The 26,114-nt window shown below is 36.9% G+C and overlaps 1 protein-coding gene across 1 annotated transcript; it reads right to left on the bottom strand.

Annotated features, from left to right (window-relative positions):
- Nucleotides 1-11,815: 11,815 nt before the first annotated feature.
- TESMIN (testis expressed metallothionein like protein) lies at nt 11,816-24,799 on the bottom strand. Its single transcript, XM_074148735.1, has 9 exons — nt 24,323-24,799; nt 20,498-20,656; nt 19,741-19,861; nt 17,833-17,940; nt 16,720-16,774; nt 15,491-15,593; nt 14,127-14,264; nt 13,406-13,581; nt 11,816-11,978 (listed from the first exon to the last, which is right to left on the bottom strand). The coding sequence occupies exons 1-9, from the start codon at nt 24,797-24,799 to the stop codon at nt 11,816-11,818; spliced, it is 1,500 nt and encodes a 499-aa protein (XP_074004836.1).
- Nucleotides 24,800-26,114: the final 1,315 nt, after the last annotated feature.

Raw genomic sequence — 26,114 nt, 5'->3', positions numbered from 1 at the left:
CATGCAGTCCATAATCAGAGGAATAAAGAGATGGATTAAAAACTACTTTTGCTTTCCCAGTTCATCTAGTTTGCATTAGATTTGCAGCTAAACCCCAGCATTGGGTCCACTGAAACAAAACAGTGAAGGCCTTAATGTAAAACCTTGTCACACTGACTTCTTGGACAAAAAGGACTACGCTTGAAGAAGTACAACCATATGGACTTCTCCAGCAGTATTAGCACTACTACAAAATGGATTTCTGGTAGAGTTCTAAATTTACCAAGCACACCAGGGTGACATTCTTTTAGAGTTTGCTATTACTTAATTTTTTTCATGTTCCTCTGAATGTCCTGGTGCAGGCGGGGACAGGGTTAATTTTCATAAGGAGCTGGCACTGAGCAGGTATTCGATACCATATGAGGATGGGGAAGGGGGAGCTGGCCCAAGGAAGGAGCTGGAAATCCCTGCTTGGGAGTGGGCTGTGGCCTTCCCGCGTCCAGTGGGTGAGTGGTGGTACATGGAATGTTTGTACATTCCTCTGTCAGTATTGCTGTTGTTTTTCTCTTTCCTTTGCTGTTCTGTTAAACTGCCTTTATCTCAACCCATGAGTTTTGCCGTTTTCTTCTGATTCCATCCCCATCCCACAGCGGGGGCAGGGGGTGGAGCAAGCAGCCAAGTGGTTCTTTGTTAGCTGGAGTTAAACCAAGACAGTCCTTTTTGGCCCACAGTGTGGGGCTCGAAGGGTTGAGATTATGACAAATCTGACAGAGCACGTTTAAACAAATTTGTTATATGCATTTATTATATTAGCTAAGTAGTTGCTGGTCACAACGTTGCTTTGTTTGTCCGCAGTGTTATCTAAATTCTTATACACTCTGTGTACTCCCTGCGATGCTGTTTGTCACCTCTGGGAGAGGGATCAGTATTATCATTTTCCTGGCCTGTGTAAGATCAATTTATACTATGATAACATCACTGTTCAGGTGGTTATGTTGTGGTGCTTATGCAGCATCGCTGTCCTGCTCTTATCTTGGGCATTGTCTCTTGGAATTTATTAATAATCACACCCAACCTATGGGGAAAACAGGGGAGATACTTTCCCCAGATCTTTTGTCTCCCTTTGCTCTTTTGGGCCAGGTACTACAGCTTTTGAGAATTTTGAGTTGTTGTGGGTGGAGTGATTGACTTCACTCATAAGAGAGAAGTAGTGAAATATTTATTAAGGTGAAACAGTGATTTAACAAAATTAGTAGTAAATGTGACAGTGTTTTACGAGATTCGATGGCAAGGTACACTTGATTATTTAGTGCATAGAAGACAGGGTCAGACAAGCTGTCAGGGAGACCCTCCCATTGAGTCATGAGGCTCAGAAAGGATACCCTTGCTTTCTAAACTCCTTCTCAGAGAGGAGTCTAGGTGTGGCTGGATCCAATCCTACTCCCAGAGTTGGTCAACGGTTTATGTCTAAAGGATTATATATGTGCAATCAATCCTTTGTATTACTTAGCTAAGATTTCAAAGTTTATCATGCTATTAGTCACTTACCGAGAATCTGTTGCAGCAAGGAATCTCTCAGCCTTGAGGAGTAGAGCCTTAAAAGAGCATCCTCACTCAAGGGGAGATCCTGGCAAGCAGCCTGCTGCCATACAGGAGAGCTCAAAGGGCTCATGGGCTGTCCACTATTTATAGAGTAAGATAATCGACCTATAGTCATATTCTCATGGGAACAAGATATCTAGGTGTTTTGGCTGCGTTGTCAGCCATCCCCCAAAGTCCATGTTCAACTTATCACAACTCCCACTGATGGTTATGGCTTGAGCAGGAGCTGGGTGGGAAGGTAGAGGGGGGAAAACAGGGAGAGCACACTGCCACATGAGTATCCTTGGGATGTTCAAACCATCATGGTCCCATTGCTATGTCTCCTGAATATGTTTCAGGTCTTGTTTAAGGTTAAACAACTATTTAAGACTACCACCCAGAGATCAGTCATGGGTGGCATGGCATGTGGGAGAATTCGGGCGGGTATCTAGAGAACTTCTGACCTCCAATGGATTGGGATTTCACACCCAAAAAACTATAGGACCCTGATAAAGTGATAGAGTATTTGAAAGGAAAATGCTGTGGCTGTACCAGAGAGATACAACTCATCACACTGTGCTGGGCCCTGGCCAGTATCTACCAAACACTGCTTGGTTATTATGCAGCATCCTCAGGGGAAAGAGAGGGAAACCAGACCAACAGGCACTGTGGCTACTCCAACCCTGGTGACAGGCAATGCAGCTGAACCAGAAAACCAACCCGTGCCTGTATCAGTTGTCCCTATACAAAAGAAGAAATACACCAAGAAATCAGTTCGCTCAGTAAGGGATGATGATGAACCAGGGCCATCACAAGAACAGAAGGAAGAGGCAGAACCAGAGATAATCACTCAATCCCTATCCCTGAGTGAGCTGCAAGATAGAATCATAGAATTCTGTAGGTTGGAAGGGACCTTTAAGATCATCTAGTCCAACCTTGACTTTCTTATATTCTGCTACATTAATTGAACAATCCATACTCAGTCGTTGGGCTTTACCTTTGAAATCAAAGCAACCATGGAGCACCATGTAATTCTTATCAGTTTTGTTATCATATATTGTAAGAAATATTCCACAATATGTCCAAGTGAACATTTCTTTTCTACTCCAGGGCCATTAGCTTGCACTCAGCAATTCAAACATGGCACATTAATGTAACAGAAAGTAAAAACTGTAAGGAGTACTTACATCGTGTAACACACTTTCATCAGCCCAAACACAAACTACCACTCTCAAATGACCTAGTGGCACCCTCTGTATATGAATTTTGACTGCATAATACCTGCGAAGAGACTGGCTTTTCAGTATCCCTTCTAGACTATTCAGGATTGAATTACTTAGTTAAGTTTACAGGGAATGGCCTGTCTGTTCTTCCACAGCTGTTACATTAAACTTCTAATATTGTATTAAAGAAAATGTGAAATAACAGTTTTCCATCAAAGACATAAAGAAAGGTGAAAATTAAAACACAAATTAAATTCTATAGCACGCAGACTAATTAGAAGATGACGCTAGTATTCAGGAGGTTTGCCGTATGAACAAATTAATATCTATTTACTTCAGTATAAAAATAAATCCATACCAGCTTCTCTGGACAATCCAGTTCAAAGAAAAATGCACCTTTTGCATAATAAATCTATTTCAAAGACAGACATCTACGACTGCCAAAGTACAGAACACAAATTCATTCATGTATTTCAAATACATTTCCTCCATACTTGTTAAGGAACCTAAACACAAAAGATCTTTTTTTCCCCTTCATGGACTAGGAATTTGTAGCTTCAAACTATGATTTTGTTTCCATGCTCCTTTCAGATATGAAAACTTCTATGCCACATCAATAATATAATTATAACTTAATGTTTCTCTTGTTACAAAGAATTGAAGCATTACATTGCTTTTTACCAGCTTCCTTGCTAGGACAGAATACAGAGGGATGTGTTTCTAGCTACAGTAATTACCTTAATTTTGTAGGAACATAAGATTGCTGTGTAATCGGCTATTACTAATGCAATTACTCTGAAGAAATGGCTCACAAAGAGATGTTTCAGGGGTGCTTCTACATCAGCACAGATTAAAGTAATTTAATAATGAGTCACATTTGGTCTCTGAAGTGGGTAATACTGAATGGCAAATACCCACACTATAATGAAGATTTATGAAAGCATTATTTTAGGGTATGCTTACGGGATGGCTACTGGGTTTTGCAAATTCACTATACACCTCTTCTATTACCAAACATGTTAGCAGTATTTCTGTAATTTATGTTATAGTAGAGACCCCAGCTGGCACCAGGTCCCTGTTCTGTTAGGTACTTGCTCAGGGTCTGATATTCCTTATTCTTTCTAAAGGCCTGACTCAGAGCCTGCTGAGGTAAACAGAGAGACTTTGGATGGGTTATGGACTAAGCCCTAAATAACTGGCAAACTAAAGGAAAAAAAAAGGGGGGGGGAGAGGCCTGTCATCCTGCTTCCAAGAGCCTGATTCAAGAAGGTCTTTGACAACATGATTGACTTTATTACTCAGTATTCACTCAAATATTTTCCTGAATCAAGTCCATGGAAATTCAGTGAATCTCTCAAGACCGGCCAGGAAGCATGCAGCAGAGCTAAGAAGTGAACTGAGGTGTCCGAAGTCCCTCTTTAGCTCCTTAGCCACAAATCACATCATTTCTATAAATAGAGCTGTGTGGTGTGCACCTAATTAGTAAATTTGTTAACTATCAGCAGCTCTCAAAAGGCCTATCTGACATAGCTTAGTTATTGACTATGACTGTAAAAAAGAATTATAATGAATAAGCAACATAAAGTACATCACAGCAGGTTGCCACACTGCAAAGTTGGAATGAATCACAGAATCACAGAATCATAGGGGTTGGAAGGGACCTTCGGAGATCATCTAGTCCAACCCCACTGCCAAAGCAGATTCACCTAGAGCAGGGTTGGACTGGAATACATCCAGGCAGGTTTTGAATTGCCCCAGAGAGGGAGACTCCACAGCCTCTCTGGGCAACCTGTTCCAGTGCTCTGTCACCTTCAAAATAAAGAAGTTTTTCCTTATGTTGAGATGGAATTTCCTGTGTTCCAGTCTGTGCTCGTTGCCTCTTATCCTGTCGCTGGGCAGCACTGAAAAGAGCCTGGCCCCATCCTCTTGACACCCACCCTTTAAGTATTTATAGGCGTTGCTCAGATCCCATCTCAGTCTTCTCCAGGCTAAACAGACCCAGGTCTCTCAGCCTTTCCTCATATGAGAGGTTCTCCAGTCCCTTGATCAACTTTGTAGCCCTCCACTGGATTCTATCCAGTAATTCCCTGTCCTTCTTGAACTGGGGGACTCAGAACTGGACACAGTACTCCAGGTGCAGCCTCACCACAGCAGAGTAGAGTGCGATGATGACCTCCCTTGACCTGCTGGACATGCTCTTTTTAATGCATTACAGGAGACCATTGGCCTTCTTGGCCACAAGGGCACATTGCTGGCTCATGGTCAACTTGCTGACCACCAGGATTCCAAGGTCCCTCTCTGCAGAGCTGCTTTCCAGTAGGTCAGTCCCTAACCTATACTGGTGCATGGGGTTATTCCTCCCCAGGTGCAGGACCCTACACTTGCCCTTGTTGTACTTCATTAGGTTCCTCTCTGCCCAACTCTCCAGCCTGTCCAGGTCTCACTGTATGGCAGCACAGCCTTCTGGTGTGTCAGCCACCCCTCCCAGTTTTGTATCATCAGCAAACTTGCTTGAGGGTACACTCTGTCTCCTCATCCAGGTTGTTGATGAATATGTTGAACAAGACTGGACCCAGTACTGACCCATGGGGAACACCCCTAATTACAGGCGTCCAACTGGACTCTGCGCCACTGATCACAACTCTTTTGAAGAAGGGTTTGAATGAAGACCATTTGTGTACATTTGCCCATGTGCTCTATTAATCGATTACAAGTAGCTCTACAGAATGAGCTGACTTACCATTGCTTTACTACAGAAGCAGAAATACAGACACGCCCAAAATACCAAACATACATAGAATTGTCACTACTACAGGTATAGTAATGATTTGTTTCTCTGTTTTTTTTATTCCTGCAACTGAAAAATGTAAACCAAAGTCACCTAAACACAGGGATTAAAAGATGACACTAGAGTTTTATCATACAAAAGAAATGACTGCTACCACTACCAGTGCAGTAAAATAGAATGCAAAGAATATAATTTTATACCAGTACAAAGTTGATCACTTTCAGTAATACTCATTAATTGTTAAAATATTCATACAGAAGGCCAGACCTGGCCAGGGTTAAACCAACAGGGTGTGAGAAATTGGCAGACACTGCAAATAATGGAAGGGGAAAAAATCATCTGCCCAAACTTAAACTGGGGCTAAATTAATAGAACAGTAACAGGAGAAATTTCTAGATATAAAATACTAAAAAGGGAGTATCTGGAGCTCCTTTTGGGAGAAGACTGGAAAGATAGTGAAAAGGCACGTGTTGACTTACTGGGGTCACTGACAAAGGCTGAAACTACCAAGCAAGGATGCACCCCACCACTCCCCAAACAAAAAAACAAAACCAAAATCCAAACCCTAATTAAACTGGAACAATGGTAAAAATGTAAGACGGGGACAAACTGTTTGTCCAAGAGGGAGAAAAAGGGGTACATGCTTTACAGGTCTCTGCCTAATTAACAATGCCTAGAGTAGCACAAAAAAGCTGTTGTTCTGACCATGCTCTCAGGACCCCAATGCACCAACAGATTCTGCAACCTCTTCCTCCCCTCCCAGGGGTTTAGCTGTCTGTGCTGGAGGCCAGCTCTAATATGGCAAAGCTGTAGCCTTGGATCAGACTTGTGTGAGAAAGAGCTGTGAGAAGCCTTGTTGGGACCTCTCCCATTCACTCCAGAGCTGGATTTAAGCTCAGGCCTTGCTCCTTCCTGAGCTACTTCATAGGTATGTCTGTGCCTGGTTATATACCCTGCTGATCCTCACTCACTGATTGGCACTCCTGGTTTGACATTGTATTTACCTCATCACTATGGACTTGTCTGGCAACAAGTAGACAGAAGGCTGATCTAATTATTAGGCACACAGGGTGTGATCTTCAAACCCAGTCCCTGGTTGAGGATAAGCAACATCTATGTCCAGTTTAGAAGGGACCACAGAACATCTACTTCACTTTCCCTAAACACTCCCCAGCACTTTCTTGTATATTTCACACATGAATCAAGAGATTCAAAACAATACCATGCTACAGAAAGAATCAGAAACTGAGAGCATCAAGTAAATCTTTGAATTGGCAGAACATTAAAAAAAACATAGATGGTCCTCACAGAGGATCCTAAAAAAAAATCCCTATCTCATGTGGTTGAAAATTCTTTCATGATCCCAAAGTAAGTTTGATCAATTCAAGCCTAAGCATTTGAACAGGGGGATTTAATATCTCTAGGATGGTGAAGACAGACTATCTGCATTTTTGCCTAAGCAGCTGTTAGTGTTCAGTACTTAGGGGTTCTAAGAATGACATATCAAGAGAAGAAACACTTATCTGCGTGCCATAGGTGACTGGCAAAAGCCCTGAAGCATGAGATTCATGCAAAAGGAATATGGCATAATCTAGTGTCTCTCATTTAAAAATCCCTTGAATATGCCAATACATAGACAGCCAAAACCTAGTACCACAGACATAATCTATTGTCTCCAGGAAGTATCTTAATTATGCAATTTTTGAAGTTTCATTTTTAAATAGTTTAGATTCCTGGCTCACACTATCCTGTCTGGAAGACCATTTCAGAAGCTTACTGTTCAAATGGTTAGAAAACTTAAAAAATTCAAATGATACATATCCTTTATCTTTAACAGCTTCTATCCCTCTTCGATATTTATCCCCTGAATTGACTTATAAAGAGGAATCATAGCTCCTCTTAGTCTTTATTTGCTTAGACTAAATCAAACTCCTTTGTTCTCTCCACCTCAAGACAAATATTCCATTCTCTCATTTGTCCCAGGAGCCTGAGAACTGCATCTGTTCCAAATTAAGTTTATCTTTCTAGAGCACAGACGACCAGGGCTATACACAGTATTCCAAATGAAGATTTATCAGCATTTTATAAAATAATACAAACATTTTTAGTAGAGAGAGGAAAATATCTATTCCAATATTCTCTTGAACCTAAGCTTTTTCATAGGTGTATGAAATTAACTGGTAGCTTAGAGTCACCTCTTCATTCACTGTATAATTCACATCTTCCTTTTTTCCTCCCCTTACCTCAAACTGATGCAAAGCAAATATAGAATTAGAAGCTATTTCTTTTACCTCTCTACTTTGCTCCAGTTGACATTCTTTCTGAGGTTTCTCTTTCATACCTCCATTTGCTTTCCTGTTCCTCTGCATCCTGCACGCTATTCAAATAGAGGTCTCTTTCGACATTTACCCTTTTCTTCATCTGTCCATATGTCAGCTGCTCAAATGGACCAAGTGGGCTAAACAGAGAAGGAGTCACCTTTCAGAATGTGTTACATTTCTTTTAATCTATCCACTGAAAGGGAAACATTTTAAGAACAGTTGATTAAATGTGATGACACTTGCCCTAATCAAACACGGACAAACTCCAAACCTAAGTATCAGGGAAGGCATCAGGTAGCAACTTTCAATTTTTATGTAAAGATCTCACAGAGTGGATTGTATTGTGTTTCGCTTCTCTCATCTAATGTGTGAGAAATTCAGTTCCCCACATAATTTTTATTCTGTACCAATACATACCTCTAAGTACGATATCACATACCACATTACAACACCCTTCAGCTGAACTGCATGATTATGAGCCAAGACACCTCTTAGAAATGTCTGAACTTCTGAATTTCAGAGAAGTCTCACATAATTTTTATGTGCTGACCGCTGGTCTCTGCACTGAAAATCTTGACAACAGTTTACCAAGCCTTTAGAGTACTGTCTGATATACCTGTAGGTAAAAAATTAAATAGAAAAAAGAGATTGATGAGAACATTTGCTTTAAGTAACTTTGCAATTGCATGCAGCAAAATAATCTCTATCCTTACCTATTTTTAAAAGACTAGTATTTCTTGGTATTTTCAGATGAGACTGACACATTAGCAGTTTCAAAAAGGTCTTTGTGTTTTATCTGCAAGGTTAAAATGAAAAGTAATTCATGGAGTTATGAATCCATGGGCTTGCTTGTAGTCCTGCTTGTTTCCTCAGAAACATGAATAATGTGTATTTCTGTTATATCATAAATCCATATTCAGAAATTGAACAAATTATAAAATACTGTAAAAAGAAAAGAAGATCCATTACCAAGAACAGCACAATAGCAGCTATATAAAAGCTGCTATAACATCTGCTCAGGCTTCATCTCATAGCTATCCTTTTTATTTATTTATTTGCTGGGGTTTTGTCTAGCTCTTTTCTAGACAAAGTAGCAGTGCCTGATGGCAATTCTGCTTAGTTCTTCTTGTTCACGTAAAGCCATTTGAAGAAATTCCATTCACTAGTATCTACTTTCCAAGATCCTTGTATGAAACAGAAAGTACGAACATCCTTGTACGAGCAGAAATTATCAACTTATTTGAAAAGCTATTTATTTCCCCCCTAATATAGTACCCAGATGTTTCAATTCTATTCAGTTAAAGTTTTTCTTCCCAATCTTTTCTGTACAGCTGTCAACCCCTTGACCTACTCAGGACTGTATTTCTGGTGCCCTTTTACCAAAGACACTTTTCACCTTTATTATGAAACCAAACCTTTCTTTGGTACAAAAGGACTGCACTTAGTTAAGAAAACTGATACATATTTCTTACCTTACTACTTCAGGAAGAAATCTGTGGCTCTGTCAATGCTGTTCTCAAATAATTTCACCACTGACTGCAAAAAGCATTACTTGAAAGAGCAGAAAGCTAGTTTTAGCTTGCTTTATTGAATATATAACCCTCTTTGACAGAGTTTTTCAGTTTCTTAACAATTATAGGAATTGCTTCTGCTTGGCTTGTCTATTGCATTCTATATTACCAGCTACTGTTTTGTATTTATTTTTTGTTTTCAGAGTTCAATTATAATCTCAGTCACCACAGAGCCTGGGAGTGTTTTTACAGAATGAGTATATACCCTCTGTAATAAAAAAAATACTAAATCAAACAGGGTTTACCTTTCTATAATGAAAAAGAGAATGAATTTCAGCTTTTTGCATCTAGTCGTCATTTTTTTGTTGTTTCAGTGTAAACCCTTACACATCCCATTGCCTTATATTTTTTATTATCAGATTGAGATTAATTTCATTTATGCCTCTCTCATTTATACAGTGACTTCAAAATTTATGTAGAAAATGCAGAAACCTTCCCTCAAGGCTACCTAGCCAGCACCCTGGGTGAAAATCTCAGCATTATATATATCATGTTTATCAGAGATGAGAGTTTAGAGATGCTGCTCAAAGCTGTAGCTCATGTCTTCTTCATTTATTTCCCTTACTGTGTCATTTGTATCTCTCCCCTGCACTCCTACACTTCACTTTTTACAGTAGAATTTTCTTATCTTTCCCACCCTAATTCCATTTTAATTCTCTGGGTTATTTCTTTTAAATTTTCCCTGAGATTTTTTTACTCTTTTTTTATTATTTTCCCACCTCTTGACTAGTCAAAATCTTATGATTTTTCTTCCTAATAATTTTTTCCTCGTCATTTCAGCTCATCTCTCTTTTGGGCATAATAACTTGCCATTTTATATTATGGCATTGTCTCCTGCTGTTTGTATTCAAATTAGGATGCATCTGAAGATGAGACTGTATTACACTAAATTCAGTTTTTCAAGGATTCTAACAGTTCCTCTTACAATGCATTTATCTTTTTCTGCTTCTCCCAATAACTTTAAATTTTATTTTGCATTTCTATTCCTAGTTGCTATTTTTAATCCATCACGAGTCCTAACCCAAGTTTCTTCTTTACTAGTGTTAGTCCTACTAGCCCTCACTCACACCCACTGGGAATTTTAGTGAGTTGATTTCTGAGATTTGATTTCAATAAATGATTTAGCAATGCAGGCTGGTTTCCTCTTTTCTTCATGCTTTGCGTCCTTATGGATGTCTATTGACGCTACAGCTCTTGTGTGCTCTTCTGATTCGTGATCTCACAGTAATTCTGTCTGGGGACAAATAATTTTTAAGATGATGCCTTTATGTAGGTATTAATTCCAAACCCAAGAGAAATCATCTTAAGAACTGGAAGGCCCAGGAAGGCGTGAAGTGTACAGATGGTGTCATATCACTTTGAGAATCCGTTTTCTCCATGACCTTCAGCAACCTCCAGCAGCAGTTATTAAAAAGAAAGATATAAAATACAATCCATTAACATATCAATTACCACTAATAAAAAAGCCCTCCCTCTTATTAAACAAAATCTTAAAATAGCATGCAGTCTCACCAGCAATTTTTTATTAATCAACATGACATCTTTATTCTTTGAAGCATAAATGCCAAAAATATCTAAGTATGTATTATTAACTTAGCGTAAAGTGTCTAAACCAAAGAGCAGTAATTTTTATATAAAATGTCAACTCATGTAGATGACAATTTTTATTATTTTTTTTCTTTTTCCAGAAACACGGCAGCAAATATCTTCCTTCTATTAGAGAAAATAAAATCTATTATCATCCCAACAGTGAGAATGAGAAGAGGAAGAAATATCACAGAGAAAATGTCCACATAAGAAAAAAGAATAATTAAACAAAAGGTACTCCAAGCTTTAAGAGAAACTGGATTTCAAAATAGAGAGGACCCAAAGCTAAACTTTGTCTAGGTATATTTGCCTACTACCACTGGAAATGGAATTGTTTCACAATTCATAAAATAACCAAACTAAGATAGGAAATTCTTACTCAGTTTTAACAGCTTCTCTACTTATATAAACATCCAAGAAAGTAATTTTAAGTTAAACTTACTTTTAATAAGAGTCTAGGTAAATACTGAAGAATCGGATCAGAAAGCACTCACTACAGGGAAAAACCTGTTTTAGAAAAAGTATAATAAACTTTCTACAGTATTAAGTTACTTGGAAAAATGCCAGGTGTGGCGCTGGTTTCACTTATACCAGTATAATTCAGAATAATTCAGCCAAAGTCAATGAAACTATTCCTATGAAAAATCAAAGTAAGATCATTAAGCAGCAAACTTTTGGAGATTATAGCAACATATATCAATATTAATACTTATTGGCTTTATAATACATTGAACATTGTTCAACTTTCAGTTCTTTAAATTTTAATTATGCATGTAGGATCTGGGATAAACATCTCCCAAATTCCTCCATGATCATCTGCTCAGCTAGACGGATGGAGTAACCTCTTTTTTCTGCCTCTTCAGCTTGCACCAGGAGACAAGCACACGTTGCTTTCACTTCTTCCAAAGATACACGTACAGCTGGTTGCCTAACAGGAGAAAGGAAACTAATATGAACTATTTCAATTTTAAATACACAAAATAACTTAAAAGAAAAACTGCAAAACCCAGTTAAGAGCTGGAACGCACAGAGCTGAATCAGAGTAGCTGCACTATTACTCTAAGATACAGCCTTGTAGGAATTTCTATACTGAATAGCTTCTGCTTCTAACAGATTGCTTCCAAGAGTTTCTAATTCATCCCACGGAAGATGGTGTTCACACTGCATAATTAATCTAGGTAAATGCTGCCCAACAGGTGCAGACAGAGAAAGGTTATACAACAAGCCTCTTCCTCCATCTGCATGCAATAGTCAGATCCTGCCACATCTACAAGGAAATGTGTTAAAAAGGCTTAGTCAGGGTCTAGGAGGTACTAAATGTAAATTAAGTCTACTGCTGTTAAAGGAAACAGCACCAAGCCCCCCAAGGATTCCCTGAATAGCACCTTAGCAGCCTTGCTTTGAATAAATTATTGAAACTACCAGTCGCGAACATCATAACTTATTCTACCATATTAATAATGTAACTCATCCTACTGTGCGATTCAAGCAAAAGCATAACTTGGCATCATCTACCCCATCAATACACTACCAACACCAGAAATTATTAAAATATTTTAAAAGCACATAACCAGAAAGTATTTTAAAAATGGAATTAAGGTAAGAATTTCAAGGTAATTGTTGACAGAAGCAAAGAAAATAATGTATGCAAACTGAATATTTTAAGGCTGGAGTAAAGCTCCCTGAAATCAATTAAGATGTGGTTTAATTAATTTTAATTATTATTGACAGGTGTTTTCATTTATTGGGCAAATTACTATAAACCAATCAAAAATAGAGATTAGGCTACAACTATGTTAGAAAGCATAACAACATCAGGATAGTACGGCCACCTTAGAATATTTTACAATCCAAATTGCCAACACAAAATTGACAGGAGGTGGACCAAAGTAAAGAGAGATCAGAAAGAAGCAGTGTTATTAAACTGAACATCACAAACATATTGATAACACAATTTTCTTACTACTTCTTTGGTGAAGGTTTTGTTAGAAATGAATGCTTGAGCATAGAAAAAATGAACAGAGAAACTGAAGGAAAAACATAAAGTAGCTAACGGGAAAAAGTTGAGAGAATGAAATATGTGATCAATACACAAATAACTTTTGTTTTGGAAGCAGATCTATTATACACAGCCCGGAACTCTGCAAGCTATACTCTTAAAGAATAGTTATAGCCTCTCCTTTAGATATTTTTTTATTTATAGAAACAAATGGCAAATGTTATGTGAAGTGATTCCTTGTATATAAGCCATCTTTCATTTTAGCCACTATTTCTTAGATGATTATGATAATGATTACATGAAAAATTAATCAAGTCAGACCAATAGATTATGCATTGCTATTTCCAAATATTCACCTGTCTGTCTTCAATTTTGGTAACGTTTTGAATGTTGATGTTAAAACTGGGCTATTTCCTTCATTATTTCCAATCTCCATGTAGTTTAGCACATTCAGCTGGCTTTTTTCTTCTGCACTTTCTTCATAATTTTTGCAACCAATGCATTTGCAAATAGAGGAACACATAATTTTAGCCTGGCAAATACAGAATACTTAGAATAAAAAATGTATATATCTTAAATAAAACATATATTTGAGCAACCATTGGAGCTATACCACCAGAGACTTTTTCTAGATGTGCTGGTATTGGATACTCCCAGAGTGAGACCAGCAGTATCAATACAGTAAGGAAGGAAGACAGGGCTTCTTTCCATGGATTCTCTGTGGAGATTTATGTTCTGTAAATGGACAAATCACTCCTCTTCTGAATTTGTGGATGACTTTGCAAGATAACAAAATACCACGGATGCAAAGAAACTACCCACATTAGCAGAAAACTGTTCCTTATTTCCTCTGGGGTAAGGCATTAGCTGAGAGCTCCTGATACTGAAAATTTTAGATGATCAACTTCAGTCCTTTAAAGACATGACAAGAAAGAGACTGTGCCTCCTATGTTCAAAAAGTTTTATGATGAAAAATATAAAGAAAGAAGAAAAGTGATTGTTTCTAGCAATTACTAGTTACAGAATATAGTCAATGTTAAGGTAGAAACTGATGAGAAGAAAATTCACATGACTCACCTCAAAGCACTGACAATAATTCTTGAGGCATCCTGAACGCTTGCAATTACATCCTTTGTTATGGTGAGGTTTAATTTCTCCCAGTTTCCCTTTCCCAATCTTTGGTAAGAAAGCTTCAGGGTTTCTATCAAGACAGGCCTAAATGAAAAATTGCTAGATTATAAGAAAGTCAAAGAAATGTTTTTAAACATCTGAATGACTGTGATCCAATGTCTAACAAAGAAGTTCTTACTTTCAACTCTCACTATTGGTGGTATGAAGCCCATGGATAAAGGAGTCTTCCACTGCATGTGAGAGCAGGAATCAAAGATTCCAGAACACTAAGCCAACTTGGCTGTACCACAGGAAGCAACTTACATTGTTTTTGTGGAATAACCTAAATGACCCATCTACTATTCTCTCAGGGCTAGTTTTCTTTCACTGCTGATGCTACTTTTACCAGAAATAAACAGTTCTCAGTGAAGAAAGAACCCTTACCTACTTAGTTACCCCATCAGCTGAACTACAGATGAGCATCTGATTTGAAAACTAATTGTTGCATATTGACAGCTGAAACTGCTGTGGCAGCTGGATGTGGCAAAGCTCTAACTCCAATTAGATCAATGTCTTGTACAATCCCAAAATGATGTGAATGATATAAAAAGAGTTCTGGAGAATTGCATACAAGAAGCACAAAGCCATTAATATATCCTTAAAGCATCAGCAGTAGAATAAGACTTTTCATTATCACTTTAAAACTTACAAAACATAACATACATATTAGATTAAATTATTGCCCAGATTGTGCAGTCTGGTATACACAGAAAAATTAGCCCACATATTATTCTTTATTCCACTAGTAAAATCAGTCTCCATATATAGAAGCAACCTGCTTCTCACTAGTGCAGGGTTTAGTATTGCTGCCAGGAGAGACAACTTTGCATTGCTGCGTGGGTAAACCAGAAAGACTAACACAGGCAACTGAGGAGGATCTGTCAATGAGAATAATAATTTGGATGGTAACAATTTGTTTTCCTGTAACTACTGTCTGTCTTTGGGATACAATAAATTTTCCTTCAAGTGAGAAAATTTTCTGAAATTAAATTTGGGGTTGAATATTTCCTTCCAAGGATAAAAATTATCATTCACTTAACACATCACTAGTTTTAATCCAAAGTATCAGAAGTTCTATAAAAGTAAGGAAAGAAATCCCAAATTTTTTTTAATGTAAGAATAATACAGAGGCAACATTTAGTTTTAATTAAGTTAAAAATAACACATTTCAAATACTGTAACTGGTTGAAAAAACAATATTGCTATATTTTTCATCCATTAAGCTTAATCCAATGTGTACTGAACTTTTTTCTTTTTTTTTTTTTTTTTACCTTAATGGCTTGAAATCGCTCACTTTCATGAAGTTGACTGTTGTAACAGTTATTGCAGTTGCAGTTGTTGCAAAAATCACCATTGGCAAAACAGTCACAGTATCTATGATTAACATGTAAAATAACATAAGAAATGAAAACATTAACTGGTTTAAGTGTAACTTTTTAAATTTAAATTCTATTTCTAGGCAGAATGCTCAGTTCCTACTCATGAAAAATGTTCCTTTTTTTGTAATTTAATCACATCCAAACTTAGGCAAATAGTTTCTCTCTCACTTTTAATTTTATGTTTTGTAAAATACACCCAGTCCATCAATGAATCGAACTTTAATTATCATATATACATCTCTGTGCATATTATTTATGTATGAGAACAGCAGCAAGACAGAGAAATGATATTTTAGTATACAGCATTTACATTCTACATTGCGTTTTCCAGATATTCTCTGAACAATTCTTCTAGCTTCTCTTTTTATTTTTCATACTTTGGATTATATGCAATCAACTACACCTCTGCACCAAATTCTGATCGTGTGACACTAGTTTACATCAACTGTGGATCTTTCTAACTCAGTATCAGATAAGTAATTTTTGATGTATACGTACTATTCATTTTAAAGCACACATTTCTTATATGTTTGTCCTTTCATCTATACACTGTTATTAGCATTTATTAAGTGTTGATAAACTATTACTTACAATTTAAGACACTGAGTTTTTGTGCAGTTACATGGTTTCTTAGACTTTGTAACCCCTGAACCAAAAGGTAAGCTACACAGGTTGAAAAAGGAAAAAAATTAGAAAAAAAAAAATATACAAATACAACTACAATGAAAACTAATTATTCTCTAGTTTTGAAAAAATAAACACGGATTTTATTTTTTTACACCAATATTGGTGCTACTTAGTAAGTGTGGCCTCACAGAGTGCATGAGAAAAAGAGAATAATCATAATCTCCCTTTATCTATCAGCGGTCACTACTTGGGATGGGTTTGTCCTTGGTCATACAACCTGCTAATGGTTGTGGAACAGCAAAGCTCTCTCACCTTTCACACTGGTGTTGCACCTGCCTCTTATTTAAAAATAATCTGCAATTAAATGTTATTAAAAGAATTGCATTACTGTTAGAAATACTGACTAAATACATGCTAATGAGATTTGGAAACATATCAATTAACTTCGAAAATAAAATGTTTTTCAGGCAAATAGACAGTACAATTGCACTGACCTAAGAAAGCCTGAAACTATGCCACAGTCTTGACTGCCAGCAACTGTCATCATGACTACCAAGATATATACACAAAGCATTCATAAAGAACTGTATTTTTTTTACAAGAAGAGAAGCAGCTATGCAACATGAAAATGTCTGGGAGTCATTGCCAGTTTAAAATTAAAAAGTCATCGTGGATGTAAGATGTTTCATGCATCTTACCCCTCTGAGGTCATTTTCACTGGCCCATGCAGATGTGATTCTAGATGGAACGTGGCAGTGCCAGCTACTGGTTGCAAGGGTCCATTTTCAAACTGTTCAAGATAAAATGCTATTTATGTTAACTTTTAAAAAAATACTCTTGCACGTTAACAGAGAAAAAGGAAAACAAAACACTTCAGGGATAATTTGATTGCCAAAGTTACTGACAAAAACTCATGGAAGTAGAGAGTCATGAAAATGGCATGTATCTCCTCTTGGAAACCATTTCGATGTCAGGAATCCCATCTCTCCTAATGCAAAGAAACAAAACCAGTTTTCCGTGCTGCAGCATTGGTGCACTATTTTCAATTTACTGATAATTCTAGGTTCGGTTTCTTTTAATTTGTAGTCAATTGAAACTGGGTAGTGACTTGGTGATTTACATTATGTTCAGCTGCAATATGACAACTAATTGGTTGAAGACTACACAAAATTTAAAAATAGAATCAGGCCAAGAAAACACACTGCAGATCTATAAAGACTTAATGACTGCTAAATCCTAATCAAGAGAAGAGTGTAAGAAGTCCTACTAGAAGAAAATATTCCCCTTCTGGTAAAAGTCAATATGCTTTCCTTCACCCTAAAGGAGTCTTAAAATGGTTCTCAGAAATTACATAATCTATATAATACCAAATTCAAGATTTCAAAACTGGAATAAATTTATTTTTGTTATGGAAAACTGTATTTTTAATCCTGGTATTACTTCTAGAAAAATGTTGAAATCATAAACCTTTATATGCAGAAAGTATACTGAGTGCAGAACTAATCTGTCCAAACTAGCTAAACTGTCTTTAGAAAATGCATACAATTATTACTTCCCAACATAGACTTAACCCTGCTTTAAGAAAAGGGAAAGAATGTGTCTTGTACTTAACAACTTTAGAGGATAAAGCTTCTTTACCTCTTGTTCATTCAGAACAGGTTCACCTGGAATAGGCAAAAACTGTCCCGGTACAGATGTTACAGGGTTGTCCACATCTGAAAATAAGACATTTATCTGAAGACAGCAGAACTACCCACAGTGTATAAAGTTTCATTTATGCACAAATATTTTTTGAATTAAGCATACAGGCAAGTTGGAATCTTCAACTTCTTTGGTTAATTAAAAAAAAAATTACCTGAGGCTGTCTGCCCTCTGTTAGCACTTTCTCCTACAATTTAGTTTTGAATACAAACTTACTCTACAACAAATAGTGTCAATGAAGGACGTAGAATTTTTCTCTCCAGAAACGTTTTTCCCATTGCAAAAAAAACAAGAACAAAATCCTGACCCCACAAAAATACCGCTGACAGAAGAATCCACCACCAATTTGTCATCTAGGAATCTGAGCATGGGATGTTTTTACTCTATGACATCAAGTACACTTAAATTCAAATGTCACAGGCTTAAAATATGTTGATAAAATAAGTAAAATGTCAGAAATAATTAAATATATTTATCCTGAGTTCTTAATTTTACAGATTTCCAGAGTTCCGATAGAGAGTCTGGAACAGAAAATAAATTTTTAATGAAAAAAATTACTGAAAAACCATGGAGAAAACTATAGCTGTAAGAGTAAGTCTTTGTGTAAGTCCTGGTGAAGAACTACATGTAAGTACATGATCATCATAGCCCATGCAGAAAAAAGCAAACACATCAGTCATAGGAAGATTACAAGAATCTTATACCTGTACTTACTTCCTTCCCATCTTGAGAAAAATAAAGAAAAAAAGACACCAAAAGACACCTTAATTCAAAAGTTGAAGAGATTAGTCCCTATTAGTCCCTAGAAGCTTCTAGATATAATTATAATTATTATAATTAGATATAATTTCTAGACCTAATTCTTCTACTTGTTTTGAAGATGAGTATCGCAGACAAAAGCTTAGGCAAATAAAAATTAAAACCATATGCCAGTGCACTCCTCCTCAGTTTTTGATCCCCTAATGCTATTGTAAATGAATGAGAGTTTGAATTTTATAAAGGAATATAACTCGAATGTGGCTAGTTTACTCTAATGATGGTTTCTGAAAAATAAAAGTAAACAGGCTCCATGCCTGGAGCACCTGGTGAGAGATATTCTCACTCAGCACCTATTGATATCTAGAGCAATATCTGTGCCTGTATGGTGCCTAATATTAAAAGGCTTTGTTTTCACATGGCCATCAAAATGCACCACTGTAATGAAATTATCATTTATAAATATAAATATATTTGATGATACATCATGTAATTTTTATATATTTAAAACATATATTATTTATAAATTATACTTTTAACATTACAATAATGAAAGAAACCATGTTAATAATGTTTTAGAGGAAGCTATATTTAGGTAAATAATTATTTATTTAAATTAAAACTAAACTACACTCAAATACTTTGTTGTCGCTCAGATGAAAATCTGCTACCTGCTACTCCATCTAAATAGCATCACATTCAGGATCTCAGAAATCACTTTCTTTAAAAACTGATGGCATTTCAAGTTCACATAATTACATAAATATCAGTGAGACATTCTGAATCCCAAGGTTAAAGTATACTCATAGCCCTTAATGCTGCTCTTCATTTCTAGAGAAATGGTGACACTTGGTGGCAAGCTAGGGTAAAGGCAAATGTATGCTGATGCTCATATTAAGTGTGCTTTATATGGAAAGTAATCTGTATATTAAAAACTTTCCATAAATTCAATGTATCCATTACATCATTCTTATTACACTGAAGCACCTAGCAATTTTCCAGTTATAAAATAAAATAAAATAAAATAATAACTGGTGATAGCTACAGGTGATATGTACCTGATTGAAGATAATTATGTTGGTCACGATACTCAGGAATTAGATGAACTGGTTTTAGTTCTTGTGTGCCACAACTGTTTATACAGAGTATTTGAGTACCTCCTTCCAGCTGGCAGATAACCTGGAATGAGTAATTAATGATTAGCTTTCATCTAAGAAATTGTAATTCTAAGTGTATAGATATAAAGGTTTCCATAAGAGTAGCACCTGTCTTACAAAGCTTCATAGTCACGCACTGGAATCTCGCAAATAATTGGATCATTATGCGTTCCTTTTTGACCATTAAATTATTTTTGGAAGCAGCTATTGAGATCTAACACTGTAGCTCCTCGACCTAAGTGATATGGATTCATGATTCTCTAAATTGCTCCATGGGGCTTTGCAGGGCATATTCTAGGTATTTACTAGTGTGCTGGCTTCAGATTCAGTTCCCTAACCAGAACATGCCATTGTAATTGTTCCTGTTTCATTTCATTTATTTAGCTGTGATTTTAAATCAAGACTTTTCCTTCGGATGAAGTAATCTTTGCATTGCTTTTTTTTCCCAGCTGTTAAATAGAAAGTAGTATCTTATATATATATATATATAAAGTAGCACTGTAACCAGATAAAATATAGACTGTGAATCCACGGAAGGGACGGCCTTATTATTCTTGACACAGCATTTATTATGTGGGACTTCTTGATGCTAGTGTGGTACAAATAAGTTAATTTTCTCTAGCATATAATTTTGCTATCAATTACAGGATATAATTACCACAGGTTTGGGATCATTTCTGTGTGAACCTCTGGATTCCTCCGGTACACTGTGCAATGTTAATAACTTGCAGCCAGACTTGTCAACATTTGAACTCTGAAGAATTGCTTTGTCTTGATGATTCTCGATAATATTACTAACTGCCTCTCTTACCTCAGCCTGAAATATAAAGTTTTAAATCTTAGCAGGCATGCTTTAAAATCTACTTTAAATTCCAAGCAAATACAATAAATTTAAAAATTTATCTGCATAAATCATATATTTTACAGTGAGGATTGTATGCAAATGTAATACTGAGGATAGTTAATTTACTTGTCAATAGCAGAATGACTTTTGCTTATATTTCAAGTAAAAATACTCCTGAGGTGTAACAATGACCAGTAACGTACTTCACAGTAACAATGGCATTCAGTCTCTGCAACATCATGAAGCATCGATTTCTAAAGTGCCTTGGAGAAGTCCGGCAATAGTCACAGCAGATTATGCAAAAATCTTGCATTAATCTTGAATTATATAACTTGGTTGGAGATCACTGGGATTTAGTCTAAGCAAGGAGGAGTCATCTGAGACTGGACTGCAAATTCAGTTATACCTATAAATCAGATTGTTCCAAAATGAACTTTTGTTACAGTGATCAACTACTGTGTGTCACGGCATTCCATCATAGATGTGGTGCCACTTGCACTTGTTGAAAACAGATTCATCACCTATTTTGCCAATGCATTAACTTATTACATGAAGATGTGTCATCTTCACAAAAGCCACGCTTCCAGATGAAGCCTTGCCCCTTTCAGTACACACTTCGAAATACCAAATGGAAAACCTTGAAAAACCTGTCTACAAAATTCCAGTAATTTTCAGAAATCTCCCTTTCATGAAATACCTAAATTTCTATGGTTTGTCTCGCACATATCTAGGAAATTACATTTGAAAAATTCAAGCATTTTAAGAGAATTATTAAGTTGCAAAGAACATCTCTCCAGAGGCAGGGAGTACTAATGTTAAAGCCTTATTTTCATCCTCAGCTCTGTTTCTTTGTATACACTGCACACGCAATAAAGGCTCAACCCAGCTACCCAAGGGTATTTGGCAGAGTCCCACTAGGCAATATGTGTTCAGGTGGCCTTAGGAGGAGCTCCCTCCCTAACTAGCCTGAACTGGAATCAGAACTTACAAGTGGCAGACAGGAGCCAACTAGACTTGAGCCAATAGGACCGAAAACAGGCAAAAAATCCCGATGCTATTCTTCCTTCCTCCACAATGTAGCAGTGTAGGAAATCTATGGAGCAACATTTTTCTTTCCCTCTCTTTTGTGAACAGATCAGATAGGAGAGTGATTGAAAGAACCTTTTACCCCCTGGCACTTAGAATATATCAATGTTTTAGACATTCAACACGGGGACAGATTCTTCCAATGATAATAAAATCTTGCATGCATACTTACTATGTCATCATAGACAGAAGCACTAGTCTGAGGTAAGCCACAGATATCACTGGAAGATTCTAATACATAAAACAAAGCATGTTTTGGTTACAAAAGGATCAGTGTTTTATACCAAGAACTCCTTTACAGCATCAATAAAAGATATTTTAATGTCACTACAGCATTACATTTTTGTGACAGAAATATTTAATATTCTTTTGTAACAGACTTGCTGGGAAAAAAAGACTTCAGTCTGTGTCTTTCTAACGTCTTTAAAAGGATTATTGTGCCCATTTGGTAAAATTCATTTAGCTTCAGGATAAACTACCTTGTAAGATCAAATCTAGCAGTCAGTTTAACCCTGAGTCGGATTGTGAACAGGTTATGGGCGGAACATACCAAACAACTGCTCACAAGCTTACTGTCATCAACAGCATCAGTGCAAACCACCTAACTTCCTTAACCAGTGGTCAAATTTCAAAGTGAAAAAAAAACATTGTTCAACTCAAGTGCTGCAAGGAACATCTTCTTCCCAGACCCCTCTCTGGTATGAGAGGAAGTGCAAATCCAAAGTAAGACTGAAGTATGTGGTTGAAGCAGCATAAACATACATGAACAAAGGGTGGTCCATTCTCCTTTCAAACGTTCTTAGTCATTTAACCTTATCAGAAAAGGCTCATACAGCAATTTGCTAAATCCAGAAATTAAATTATTTAGCTATTTAAATCCTTCCCTAAGCTAGTACAAGGAGGGAAAAAAAAACCAACTCTCAATCACTTGGGGCATTAAATCACTTACCATTTAAGCAATTGATCAAATTATGTAACGGTATAGTACTGTTTTGGATTCCTTTAAATTGATCATAACAAATACATTTATTCTCACCTGCAACTGGAGGTATGAATGATCTGAACACCTGAAGAAAAGAATGTTTTATTTATAACTATTTTATGCATTAAATGATTCACTTTTAAAAAGCCAAATGATTAAACAAAAAATTGATTTAAAGTGACCTTGAAATTTGGAAGTTATTTACATTTTCATGACATAATTAAGCACATAAATGCCGTGGCCTATTCAGCATTACCAGATACTGTTACACACCTTGAATATTATTTCTGCTTTTTCTGCTCAACATACAGTTATGGTTCAGATCTAATGCATTTACAACTATAATAGCATCGTACTTACTACCTACATTTGTACTTTCAAACCCAAACCAATGAACAGAAAATGGAACAAAGACAGAAACCAACTATTCTCTAGTTTCAAATTAGAATTGAGATTGTGCGAACTAGACAATTTGCCCTCTATCTGTGTGTGCTGTGCTTCCTTTTTATATACACAGAAGTTTAAAAGGGTAAGCAAGCAGTGTAGAAACAATCAATCAGCTCTCTTTATTTCAATAAAATTATTTATAACCTGATTAGAATTTTGTTCTTTTTGGTTTTGTTTTCTTAATCTGGTTGGGTTTTTTGGTTTGTTTTTTTGTTTGTTTGTTTGTTTTGGTTTTGTTTGTTTGTTTTTTAATCTGTGAACAGCACTGTTTGTCAAAATATTTACATGGAAAAAAATGTCAACTGGTATGCTTAATTATTTCAAGAGAGCTTCTCAGACGAAACCTCAATGCTTCAATCTCAACTTAAAATTTGGAGATTTCTTCAGATAATATTCTACAGCCATAAAGAAAGATGCAAGGACGCATAAGTATTCTACATATGAATAGTCTGCATTAAGCAAATCCCAGGATTTGGTCCTGGGAGCATCAAAAGAAGTTTTATGCTTCATACCTTTCTAGATAGCAATTGATCCAACATAGAAAATGTAACTTCACATTACACAGAAAAACTGCCCAAAGTGGTAAGCAATAGGGAACAACTCTCTCTTACAAAACTATTTTCCCCATGGAGATTAAACAATACAGGCTATGGCTTACTGCTGCAAATAAATTACTTTTTGACTCATTCAGACTATAAATTTTAAGATGACAAGTGTGTTCTGTAACCTGTGGAACTAAAGAACAAAAGTTAATAACCTATTTGTATTTTGTACAATTACCAAATATTTGCTAATAAAAACAGTAATATATAAAACCAAAGTGGGTATATTTGTGACATGGTAAGATTTTTTTTAATGAACAAAATAACTACCCAGGCATTTAAAAATATGGTTCATAACATTGACAAAAAAGAACAGCAGTCAGAACCATATGTTCATACTGCATGCTATTTCTGGCAATATAAACCAAATTTATTTCTGTGTTTACTACTAAGATTGTTGTAGTATAAAATTTATGACATGACTTTAAACATTATGTGGATAAGTTTTAATGTGGCAATTACCCACATTTAAGTCACAAATAAGCATGAATATATAAAAATTCCTATTTCACTTAATCTTACTGGTAACATTCTGACATTTTGATCAACGGTTCCTTCTGGAGAGAAAATGCTTGAAGTTGGAACACTGCAATTTTTATGCTGCATCGCTACAGAAGAAAGAAAGTGGAGACCATTTGAAGGCACATAAGGTGGATGCATATGTTCAGCTTCTTCTGGAAGATTTAATTCCTTGTATTTTTCAAGGTCTTCATCATCACAGATGTTGCTTCCATGTGGCTGTACTTCAACTTTTACTATTGTATTTTGATTTTCAATGGTAAGTGGATACTTGAGGTGATCTAACAAAGTCTCTCCCACATTTACAGTGCGTAAATGATTGTCTTGACTAGAGGGCAAACCTTCTTCAAAGGCATTACTAATGACTTCAGTTTCCAGACTAAAGTTTTCAGAACTAAGAGCACTATTCTGACTAAATATTTCAGTTACAAGTCCACTGTCTATTACTGGTCTTATATCAAGCAATATCTGATTCTCCATAGTCATGGACAGACTGCCAACTGGTTCATATTTGGTTTTTTTGTTGAAGATAATTAAATTTTCTATTTCAGTATTCTTCTGAATAGTTTTTCTATCTAGAAGTGAAGGAAACAGTCATAAGCAAAAAACATATATATATATAATACTGAAGATTAACCCAAATAATACGTAACTATGAAACTTTAAAGCATAAACCCGGAAGAGGCTGTCAGGGTTCTGAACCTAGCTTTCAGAAAATATGGGCCACCATGCCAACACAAACAAGCTGCTTTTACTGTAAGAACACATTCTTTGTAACTTTTAAACACATTAACAGCATTCAGACTTGAATCCGAATTTTGCTATTTGGCTTTAGTAGTCAAAATAAAATAATAATCAAATTTGACATGGAACACTTAAGATAGCTATAATTGCACTGTTTTAAATTTGTGTCAGTAAGTAGTACGTTGAGACCAAAACTTATCTGTACTCTCTGTGTCACTATTGCCAGTTATAGATAATGCAAGCCAAGGCACATCTACCCAGAGTACCACAAACCACCGTTAAAAAGGCATAGGCCAAATCCACCTGCACTGTCATCACTGCTCCTTCTGGATTTAGACTAAGGCAATACGGGGAGGGTCAAGCTACCCGTGTCCCCCCGATCGGACTGAGATACGGCAGGCCTCTGAAGGCTCATGTCTCTCTGACCCGTGAGTATCAACCACTGCCGGCTCTGGGACACCAGACCTTCCCAGAAGCTCTGGCTGCCTTCTTCCCCTACCCCCAGCACCGCACAGGTTTCCAAGGCAGAAGGGAGAGAGGCAGGCCCCACCTCCAACATCGGGTCCTCGGCAGAGGGCAAGTCTCTGCCCCTGCCCCCGGCGCCTGCCCTTCAGTGAGTGACGGGTCAGGAGCGCGCGCCGGGCCGTTAGCGGAGACCAGGCACGCGCCAGCAGGGCGCCGCTTCCAGCCCGCCGCCCCCCCCCGCCCGTCAGCGCAGGCAGCAGCGAGCGCACACACGGTTAGGTCGGGCGTTTGGGGGTGATTTTTTTTTTTTTTTGTTCCCGTGGAAATTACCTCGCATTACAAGGAGTCAAAGATTAACCAGGACCCAGGTACCGACTACGAGGTTATTAGTTATAATCCAGGTAGAAGAGCGCTACTCTGCCACGGTAAGGCCACCCCTAGAGTTCCGTGTCCAGTTCTGAGAGACACAGACATACTGTTGAGAGTTCTCCAAGGGCCGTGGAGATGACTAAGGGTCTGGAGCAGCAATCTGTGAGAGAGCAGGGACTGTTTAGCCAGGAGATACAAAGGGGAAGGGAGGGTGCAA

The sequence above is a fragment of the Numenius arquata genome, chromosome 6 (genome assembly GCF_964106895.1).
Source record: "Numenius arquata chromosome 6, bNumArq3.hap1.1, whole genome shotgun sequence".
NCBI classification, from domain to species: domain Eukaryota; kingdom Metazoa; phylum Chordata; class Aves; order Charadriiformes; family Scolopacidae; genus Numenius; species Numenius arquata.
Note: the sequence above shows the minus strand (reverse complement) of the source record. Positions and strands in the feature narration are given on the sequence as shown.